At 40.7% G+C, this 10999-nt stretch overlaps 1 protein-coding gene across 1 annotated transcript; it reads left to right on the forward strand.

Annotated features, from left to right (window-relative positions):
• Window positions 1-277: 277 nt before the first annotated feature.
• Window positions 278-9432, forward strand: LOC137959534 (uncharacterized). The gene is made up of 12 exons (XM_068806897.1): window positions 278-383; window positions 1036-1127; window positions 1335-1414; window positions 3844-3963; window positions 4112-4238; window positions 5723-5783; window positions 6944-7944; window positions 8017-8202; window positions 8350-8487; window positions 8642-8720; window positions 8769-8935; window positions 9022-9432. Exons 1-12 carry the CDS (start codon window positions 278-280, stop codon window positions 9430-9432), a joined length of 2568 nt encoding a protein of 855 aa, XP_068662998.1.
• The last annotated feature ends 1567 nt before the right edge of the window (window positions 9433-10999 follow it).

The raw sequence follows: 10999 nt of genomic DNA on the forward strand, positions 1-10999 counted from the left end.
TAATTGTGTTATAGGTAGTTATTTATCGGTTTTCAAAGGAAATGAGCATTTATTGAATTTGGCATTAATCACTGTCGATATTGCATATTTTTCTCTCCTGAATTATATTTCATTTTTTTTAAGGTTTATTTCTTCCTGAAATGCTTTTTATAGATTTAATTATGGAATTTCAGGAGAATTTTGGTGGAGAAGGAGATATTTACCAAAATGCCCTTAGTGAAATGGAGGTGATTTTTAGGTCAAATTGTTTTAAAATAAATGAGATGGTATTAAAGGAATGTGGGGGCGTCAAAAGGAGGGACCGGAGAGGGGAGACCCGAGAGGGGAGACCCAGGAGGGAAAACCCGAGAGGTCGAACCACCGAGACAGGAAGAAGAAGGGGAGTAATTGATCATTATTCAATTTAATTTTTTATATAGTTTGAACTTAGGTTTTGAATGTTAATTGAATCTGATTTGATAATTAATGTTTATTTAAGATTTGTTTTCTAGATATTTGATTAAATTAGCTAATTAGGGTAGGATTATAATTGAGGTTGGATTTTGGTATTTTAATCCGATTTCTGTCTTTCACTCTATGCGCCCGAGAGGGGCTAGATGCAAGGATTGAGAAATCGGATTTGTGATTACGTGGCGCTCGAGAGAGGCACGAATCACGATAAAATCCAGAGTTGATAATTTTAGCATCATCACAATAGGAAATTGATTCTCTACATTCTATTGTAATATGCTCTTTGTCATTAACTCTAGGCACCCGAGAGGGGCTAGACGCAAGGATTGAGAATCCAGATTCGTGGTTTCGTGGCGCTCGAGAGAGGCACGAATCACGGTAAAATCCAGAGTTGACGTTTCCTGTTGTGCAAGTAGTTAATTAGATTATTGCTTGATAATGTAGGATATAATTAGTGTTTAGTTCAGATTAATTCATCATATTTGGTTAGGCTAGTTGATTGAAGAATACATAAAATTCAATCCTCCCTGTGGATATGACCCTCGCTTACTACTAGATTACATGAACGATTCGTACGCTTGCGAGGTATTAAAGCCGATGTAACTAAAATTCTACATCAAGTTTTTGGCACCGTTGTCGGGGAAGCACGTATTAAGTGTATTTCTTTGTTCTCCATGGTCTTAGGTTAGGATAAAAATAAATAAATAAAAATTAAAAATAAAAAAAAAATAAAAAAATAAAATAAAATAAAAAATAAAAAAAACGTGCTTAAGACTCCTATTGGGATGTCTCCATTTCGCCTAGTGTTCGGCAAAGCATGTCATCTACCTGTTGAGCTTGAGCATAGAGCTTATTGGGCCATTAAGGCTTTGAATATTGATTAGGCTCAAACGGGTGAGGAGAGGAAATTGCAATTGAATGAGTTGGAGGAGATACGTCATGATGCTTATGAGAATGCCAAATTGTACAAGGAGCGAACAAAGCTTTTACATGATAAATCTATTTTTCGCAAGTCTTTTACTGTTGGGTAGAATGTTTTACTTTATAACTCACGATTGCATTTGTTTCCAGGGAAGCTGAGATCTAGGTGGTCCGGTCCATTTGAGGTTACACAGGTGTTTCCTCATGGCGCTGTTGAGATCCGCAATCACGGAGACGGGTCGGCCTTCAAAGTTAACGGTCAGAGGCTCAAACCGTATCTTGAGAATGTTCCCACACCGGAGGAGGTAATGGTGATTTTCTTGGAGGAACCTGTCCATTCATCTTGACTGCGTCAGAGTCTTGCTTACGACTATAAACTTAGCACATTGTAGGCAATCCCCACGTTTCTATCCTTTTGTACATTACAATTGTTATTATTATTATTTTTTTTATTATTCATTCTTATTTGCCAGCTGAGAGCATAAATGATTCCGGTAGTCGATGACCAGACTTTTGGTCCCTAGTTTGAGAGGTATGTGCTCAAACAACCGTTCTGGGATTGACCAGTTCGATCTTGAAGTATTGAATGAAAGCCTTATGGTGAGTAACTTAAGGACTTGTGTTCAGCGCGTGATTCCTGCTGCCTTCAGTGGCAAGTCACACAGAGATTTCTTCAAAGTGTGATGTGGGATAGCGGTTTCATCTATGGATGATTACCTACGGGTACGGCTACTACGAGTAAACCTTCTTCCAGGGAGACTATGTATCATTCCTGGGGGCCTTTATGACTTTTCGGTATTATTGTTGATGACCAAACACATATGGTCCCACCTATGGATTTAGGAGCCCTGAGGGAGCTTAACCCTCACCCTGCTGGAGTATAACTAGCTAAGCTGTTATTTTTTTTTATTTTTTATTTTTGTAGTCGTTATAGTGTTTTTAACTTTTCCCCATTGAGGACAATGTCAGGTTTAGGTTGGGGGGGGGGGGGGGGGGGGGAACGACTCTTTTATGTCTTAGCTATAATTTTCTTTTGATTTTTGTTCGTGGTCTTCAAATTACTCCTCTTAGTATGTGGTTAACATTAGTAGAGTTAAAATAAGTTGATACATAGTGTTTCAAAAATTTTCGTAAAACTGTGTGGAATATCCTATTAGAAATCTGATATCATTTGTTGTGATTCATGAGAATTCAATGGGATAACTTACTATTGCATTAGACTTGGAACTTAGTTGCAAAAGAGAACATGTAAATCTAGTGTTGATCTATGTTAGTCTGAATAGTCTTGTATGCCTGTTTGAACTCATTCCTTTTCATACCTCAGTGAAATTCCTTGTTGTAACGTATGAATGCAAATGGAAATGCTCTTGCTTGCAAAAGACAGATAACTTCAGAAACAGCCTGGGCAAACCCAGGGACATGCACCGGAACAGTCGGTTACTTAAAAATAAGTGCATGTGCAGTGAAGACGTATACAAAATGGTGGTAATACCAAAAGTATTCAGTGAAAAAAAAATTATGCTGGTAATAGCAAAAGTGCGCTGGTAATAGCGTAAAATGGTTTTAAATCTGGAAGCAATGAGTTTCCTTAACTTTGATGATGAATTGTAATTTGAAAGAAGTTGCAAGTCAAGATTGAAATTGGTATATTTCTTTTGTGAGATTGTAAGACAACAGGCTTACTTTACTATTTTCTCTTAATTGTGATGTGACCAGGATTTTATTGTTATTTGCTGCCTCTTTGTTCTATTGAAGTAATAGCTTATGGGTCACATTGGTTCAGGTGGAGTAACAATGAGTGTATTTGGATTGATAATAGGCTATATTTTACACAGGTTTTAATATTTCACAAGATCTCATATGATTTTCAGATATTTTACGATACTAAGTGTTAGTCATATGCTAATGAGGAGTAAATTTTCTTCAGTTTTTCTTTTTATATTATTAATTTAGATGAATTTTGTGGTCACGAGACATAACTCGTCCACTACTGCAGAGTAGGGGTTTAACAGCCTGTTGCATGCGCTAAATGCAATCGTGCTCCCTACGAAAGTGGCATTTTATTTTCCTAGGCTTAATTTTGGTTCGATTGTTGTTTTGCTAGGGACTAGCAAAGATTTAGGTTTGGGGGTGTGAAAGATGCCATATTCTGACATGAGAACTAGGTTAATTATAATAGAATAACCTTTATAATTGTGTTATAGGTGGTTATTTATCGGTTTTCAAATGAAATGAGCATTTATTGAATTTGACATTAATCACTGTCGATATTGCATATTTTTCTCTCCTGAATTATATTTCATTGTTTTTAAGGTTTATTTCTTCCTAAAATGCTTTTTATAGATTTAATTATGGAATTTCAGGAGAATTTTGGTGGAGAAGGAGATATTTACCAAAATGCCCTTAGTGAAATGGAGGTGATTTTTAGGTCAAATCGTTTTAAAATAAATGAGATGGTATTAAAGGAACGAGGGGGCGTCGAAAGAAGGGATCGGGAGAGGGGAGACCCGAGAGGGGGAAGTGTGAAGAGAAAATAGAGACGGAGAACAAAATAGAGGACTTTGACCGGAAACAGGGGAGGACCCGAGAGGAGTTCCCCACCGTCGTTCGCCGGGCCAATACCTTCCACCGCGTCACCGTCGTCCACCGCCGTCCACTGCCGTCCAGCAACCGAGAACAAACCTGAGGAGAGCTCGAGAGAGTCTCCGTCGAGGTGAGTTCGACAGTCGTCGCTCGCCAGGCTGAGAAGTGATCCGAGAAGGCTTCTCCGGTGCCAACTCCGCTTTCCGACCATCCTCCGACATCGTTTACGTATTTTCGACCATTCCCGAAGCGATTCCGACTCCGACCGAGACTCGAGAGAGCCGGTTAGAGAACTTCATCTCTGTTTTGTTCTTCGCCGGACGTAACCTCCATCCGTCGGCTTCTATTCGTCATCGCCGGCGTCGTCTCTACCTCCGGCCACTCACTATTGCTACCCAACGCCACCAATTTCGGGAAATTGCAGCACCCGTGAGAACGAGTTGCTGCCCGAGCGAGAGGAAGAAGAAGGGGAGTAATTCGTCATTATTGAATTTAATTTTTTATATAGTTTGAACTTAGGTTTTGAATGTTAATTGAATCTGATTTGATAATTAATGTTTATTTAAGATTTGTTTTCTGGATATTTGATTAAATTAGCTAATTAGGGTAGGATTATAATTGAGGTTGAATTTTGGTATTTTAATCCGATTTCTGTCTTTCACTCTATGCGCCTGAGAGGGGCTAAACGCAAGGATTGAGAAATCGGATTCGTGATTACGTGGCGCTCGAGAGAGGCACGAATCACGATAAAATCCAGAGTTGATAATTTTAGCATCATCACAATAGGAAATTGATTCTCTGCATTCTATTGTAATCCGCTCTTTGTCATTAACTCTAGGCACCCGAGAGGGGCTAGACAGAAGGATTGAGAATCCGGATTCGTGGTTACGTGGCGCTCGATAGAGGCACGAATCACGATAAAATCCAGAGTTGATGTTTCCTGTTGTGCAAGTAGTTAATTAGATTATTGCTTGATAATTTAGGATATAATTAGTGTTTAGTTCAGATTAATTCATCATATTGGGTTAGGCTAGTTGACTGAAGAATACACAAAATTCAATCCTCCCTGTGGATATGACCCTCGCTTACTGCTAGATTACATGAACGATTTGTACGCTTGCGAGGTATTAAAGCCGATGTAACTAAATTTTACATCAAGTTTTTGGCGCCGTTGCCGGGGAGGCACGTATTAAGTGTATTTCTTTGTTCTCCATGGTCTTAGGTTAGATATTTTATTTTATTTTATTTTTTATTTTTTATTTTTATTTTTTTATTTTATTTTTATTTTTATTTTTTTGCTTTCATAATTTGAGCTTGGTGATTTTTTATGGAATTATTTTGATTTCTTCTAGTTAGTTCATATTTTTAGTAGTGAGTTTGTTAGCTTAATTTGATAGTTCGTTTTGTTTCTTTTTGTGTTTTTATGCACGGGCACCGCTCCCTAGGTGGACCATTAGCTCCCTTTGTTGAAGAGGTAGAACAGATTTGTAGGAAAACACCCGAAGTCAAAGTAGGATCTACCATGGCCAATCAGGGTGAACCATTACAGTTACCTGTAGCAGGGAAGCTAAGATCTAGGTGGTCCGGTCCATTTGAGGTCACACAGGTGTTTCCTCATGGCGCTATTGAGATCCACAATCACGGAGACGGGTCGGTCTTCAAAGTTAACGGTCAGAGGCTCAAACCGTATCTTGAGAATGTCCCCACACCGGAGGAGGTGATGGTGATTTTCTTGGAGGAACCTGTCATTTCATCTTGAATGTGTCAGAGTCGTGCTTGCGACTATAAACTTAGCACATTGTGGGCAATCCCCACGTTTCTATCCCTTTGTACATTACAATTTTATTTTATTTTATTTTATTTTATTTTTTTGTTTATTCATACTCTCTTGCCGGCTAAGAGCATAAATGGTTCCGGTAGTCGATGACCAGACTTTTGGTCCCTAGTTTGAGAGGTCTGTTCTCAAACAACCGTTATGGGATTGACCAGTTCGATCTTGAAGTATTGAATGAAAACCTTATGGTGAGTAACTTAAGGACTTGTGTTCAGCGCGTGATTCCTGCTGCCTTCAGTGGCCAGTCACACGGAGATTTCTTCAAAGTGTGATGTGGGATAGCAGTTTCATCTACGGATGATTACCTACGGGTACGGCTGATACGAGTAAACCTTCTTCGAGGGAGACTATGTATCATTCCTGGGGGTCTTTATTGACTTTTCGGTATTATTGTTGATGACCAAACACATATGGTCCCACCTATGGATTTAGGAGCCTTGAGGGAGCTTAACCCTCATCCTGTTGGAGTATAACTAGCTAAGCTATTATTTTTTTATTTTTTTTAGTTTTTGGTAGTCGTTATAGTGTTTTAACTTTTTCCCATTGAGGACAATGTCAGGTTTAGGTTTAGAGGGGGGGGACGACTCTTTTATGTCTTAGCAATAATTTTCTTTTGATTTCTGTTCGTGGTTTTCAAATTACTCCTCTTAGTATGTGGTTAACATTAGTAGAGTTAAAATAAGTTGATCAAATGTGTTTCAAAAACTGTGTGGAATATGCCTATTAGAAATCTGATATCATTTGTTGTGATTCATGAGAATTCAATGGGATAACTTACTATTGCATTATCCCACCACCAATGGGTATGTGTTATAGGTAATTGAAATTGGTAATACCCACCACCTCCTCCACCACCACCAATGAATCATCACAATCCCCATCTGGGGCCTACCGCTCAGTGACCAAATACAGTTCTCAAGTATTTAAAACTAGACTTTCCTACATATGATGGGTCTAAGGACCCCTTGATTTGGTTAACCAAGTGTGATCAATTCTTTTATCATCAAAAAACACCTGCGGATGAGAAAGTTTATTTGGCCGCCTACCACATGCTCGATGAATCGTTTCTATGGTACCACCAATTCCGAAATGACCAATTGGTTCAGGATTGGGCAACCTTTAGACAATCATGCATGATGAGGTTTGGTCCTCCAGCTAGTAGCAATCCATTGGGCGAATTAATCAATTATAAGCAGACTGGATCACTAGAGGTGTATCAAAAGACCTTCGAGGAATGGTTGGCCGGCGCTAATAAGTTTGTTAGTCACCCCCAGTATATTCATATTTTTATTGCTGGTTTGACAGAAGCTCTGCGGCAAAAAGTTGAATTACATGGTCCTATATATTTGGACCACGCTATGAATTTAGCCTGGTCCATTGAGCATAAACAGCATGTGCTAAAGGATTCATTGGTTAGAAAACCAGCTTGGCTAGGAAGGCACAATGCCACTGCGCCAACCCCTTATTATGGACCTCCACGTTCTGGAGCCAGTGTAGCACCACGCCCAGACAACTCTAACTCGACTCCACCTACTCTTTACTTCAAAAAACTGAACAGACAGGAGATGGATCAAAGAAGGGCCAAGGGCCTTTGTTTTAACTGTGATGAACAGTATGTACAAGGTCACCTATGCAAAAGATTATTCAGTATATGTCTATGGGAGGATGGTGAAGACATACTACCTGAGGAGGAAATTGTGGAGACAGACCAAGAGGGTCCAGAGATTTCCCTTCATGCCATGACTGGTCTGCGCAGTTATAGTACCATGCAGGTTAAAGCCCAGTTACATCATCTACAATTACTTGCTTTAGTTGACTTTGGCAGTACACATAATTTCATCAATCAGCCAGCGGTTGAACAACTTGGGTTAGTAGTCCAGCAACAGACAGGCCTTTCAGTATCAGTAGCCAATGGGGCTAAAATTACTAGTGTGGGCTTCTCTCAAACCACATACTCTGATATTGAGGGACATGCATTTATTGCATATTTCTTGGTGATTCCATTGTCCGGCTTTAATTTGGTACTGGGAATTAAATGGCTACAACTATTGGGGCCAATATTATGGGATTTTCAGGCTCTGACCATGTCCTTTACAGAGGACCAACATCATATTACATTGCATGGCACACAAGCACCAGTGCCTTGCGCACTTCTGGTTGTTTAGGTCCAGAGCACGGACAACTGTAAGTTATCTCAATTACTTACAGACTTTGAGGATATCTTTCAGGAACCTACTGCTCTACCACCAATTAGGCACTGTGATCACCGTATCCATTTGAAAATGGGCACTGAACCTATAGTGGTGCATCCTTATCGTTACCCCCACTTACAGAAGGATGAGATTGAAAGGCAATGCCAAAAGATGCTTGCCCAGGGGATTACTCAGCCCAGCAGGTCTCCTTTTTCCTCACCGGTATTACTGGTCCGCAAGCATGATAAGTCGTGGAGGTTTTGTGTGGATTACAGGCAACTCAATGCGCATACCATTAAAGATAAATTTCCCATCCCAGTGGTGGACGAGTTGCTAGATGAGTTACATGGTGCTACTATTTTTACCAAGCTCGATTTGAAATCGGGCTATCATCAAATCCGAGTTCATCCATCAGATGTGGAGAAAACAGCTTTCTGCATGCACCACGGGCATTTCGAGTTCCTCGTATTGCCATTTGGTCTCTCCAATGCACCTTCCACATTCCAGGCCCTCATGAATGAGGTATTTTCCTCTCTTGAGGAAATACGTTTTGGTATTTTTCGATGATATTTTGGTATATAGCAACAGTTGGGAAGAGCATCTTCAGCACCTTCACCAGGTATTTACTCTTATCAGCTCACATCATTTGGTTTTAAATCAGTCCAAATGTTCTATGGGAACCTCAGAAGTGGCATACTTGGGCCATGTTATTTCAACAATTGGGGTGAAGGTCAACCAGAGTAAGATATAGGCCGTCATAGATTGGCCTCTTCCCACATCCATTACAGCATTAAGGGGATTTTTGGGCCTAGCTGGGTATTATTGGAAATTTATTCATAGCTATGGCCAGATTGTAGAACCGCTCAACGACCTACTAAAGAAAAATGTCTTTACCTGGTCCAAGACAGCGGCTCATTCTTTTCAACAATTGAAAAAGGCCTTATCATCTGCCCCAGTTTTGCAGCTACCAGACTTTGATGAGTCATTTGTGGTGGAATGTGATGCTTCGGGGGCGGTATTGGTGTAGAGTTACACCAACAGGGACACCCGATTGCTAATTTTAGCCGCCAACTTGGCCAACACCACCACAAGTTAGCAGTTTATGAGAGGGGACTGATCGGATTAGCGAAAGGCATACAACAATGGCAGCCTTATCTTTGGGGGCACCCATTTCTGATTCACACTGATCATTTCATCCTCAAGTATTTGCTTGAGCAACGCCTCACTACCTCACCGCAACAGCATTGGTTAAGTAAACTTATGGGGTTTGACTTTACTGTGGAGTATAAACCTGGGAGTTTGAATGTGGGGGTTTATGCTTTATCTCACTGGGACATTCCAGAGCCGCAATTACATGCCATAAGTCAGCCCATAGCTCTCTTGTTGGATTCTATACGGGAAGAGACACAACAGTACCCCGAAATTATTGCTTTATATCATGATATCCAGTAGGGAATAGCGGCAAACCATTGGACGGTTCAGGATAATCTGGTCCTCTTCAAAAATAGGATCTTTCTACACCACACATCACCACTGATTCACAACATTTTAGACTCCTTCCATGATAGTACACATGAGGGCCAACATAAAACTTATTTTTGGATAAGTCGGGAATTTTATTGGAGGGGTATGAAGCACATTGAGTTGCCTGTAATCCACCCAAAACCTCCATGACTTATCATGCTTGCGGACCAATAATACCAGGGAGGAAAAAGGAGACCTGCTGGGCTGAATAATCCCCAGGGCTAGCATCTTTTGGCACTGCCTTTCAATCTCATCCTTCTGTAAGTGGGGGTAATGATAAGGACTCACCACTTCAGGTTCATTACCCATTTTCAAACGGATACGATAATCATAGTGCCTAATTGGCAGTAGAACAATAGGCTCCTGAAAGATATCCTCAAAGTCTGTAATTAATTGAGATAACTTACAATTGTCCATGCTCTGGACCTGAACAACCTGAAGGGCACAGGGCACTAGTTGCTTATGCTCAATTGACCTGGCTAAATTCATAGTGTGGTTCAAGTATGTAAGACCATGTAATTCAACTTCCAGCCGCAGAGCTTCTGTCAAACCAGCAGTAAAAATATGAACATACTGGATGTGATTTAAAAACTCATTAGCGCGGGCCAACCGTTCCTCGAAGGTTCACCTCTAGTGATCCAGTCTGCTTATAATTGATTAATTCACCCAATGGATTGCTACTAGCTGGAGGACCAAACCTCATCATGCATGATTGTCTAAAGGTTGCCCTATCCTGAACCAAGTGGTCATTTCGGAATTGGAGGTACCATAGGAGCGCTTCATAGAGCATGTGGTAGGCGGTCAAATAAAATTTCTCATCCACAATTTTTTTTTATTGTAAAAGAATTGATCACACTTGGTTAACAAAATTAAGGGGTCCTTAGACCCATCATATGTAGGAAAGTCTAGTTTTAAATACCTGGGAACCGTATTTGGTCCCTGAGCGGCAGGCCCCAGATGGGGATTGTGATGACGCATTGGTGGATGGTAGTGATGGTGGTCGGCCGAGGGGAGAGTAGGCTGTCGGCGGTTGTGCTCGTGTACCACTTTCATCTTGTCACCGGAGGAGGGCCTGGATGGCGGCATCCATGGATTTGATGGCCTCACGCAAGTCAGATGTTGTCTGAAGCACCTCTTCCAGGGATTGAGCCTGAAGGTCTGTCTTCTGGCGATTATCTTCAACTAATTGCCTCAAATCCTCAGGGGAAGAGAAATCCCCAAGGGTGGACCTGTCTGATACCCAGATGTTAGGTTCTTCCCAAGCCATGGATCAATTCACCCTTCTTTCCTCTCTTCCCTCCATATTGAATCTTGACGCTGGAAGAGGTTTCTTGTGTCTTGAACGTGGAATGATGGAAATAGCAATGGAATGATTGAGATTTGAAGGAAGCTCGACTTAGACCTCAGAGGGAGAATCCGACCTAGATGTCTGAGGGAGAATCTGACCTGTTTAATTCTAATTTCTCAATACTTACTTTCCTTCACCTTCACATCC

This window comes from Aristolochia californica, unplaced genomic scaffold (genome assembly GCF_029961685.1).
Source record: "Aristolochia californica isolate CCGP_79_NKW_82.1479 unplaced genomic scaffold, dmAriCali1.0.hap1 SCAF_3, whole genome shotgun sequence".
NCBI classification, from domain to species: Eukaryota; Viridiplantae; Streptophyta; class Magnoliopsida; order Piperales; family Aristolochiaceae; genus Aristolochia; species Aristolochia californica.

Bases quoted from the DNA above. Each gene is read 5' to 3' on its own strand.
- LOC137959534 (XM_068806897.1), top strand. From the start codon at position 278: ATGTGGGGGCGTCAAAAGGAGGGACCGGAGAGGGGAGACCCGAGAGGG. The intron at 8,203-8,349 runs GTATTACTGGTC...ATTTTTACCAAG, and splicing joins GGTCTCCTTTTTCCTCACCG to CTCGATTTGAAATCGGGCTA. The intron at 8,936-9,021 runs GTTTTGCAGCTA...TTACACCAACAG, and splicing joins AGGCCTTATCATCTGCCCCA to GGACACCCGATTGCTAATTT.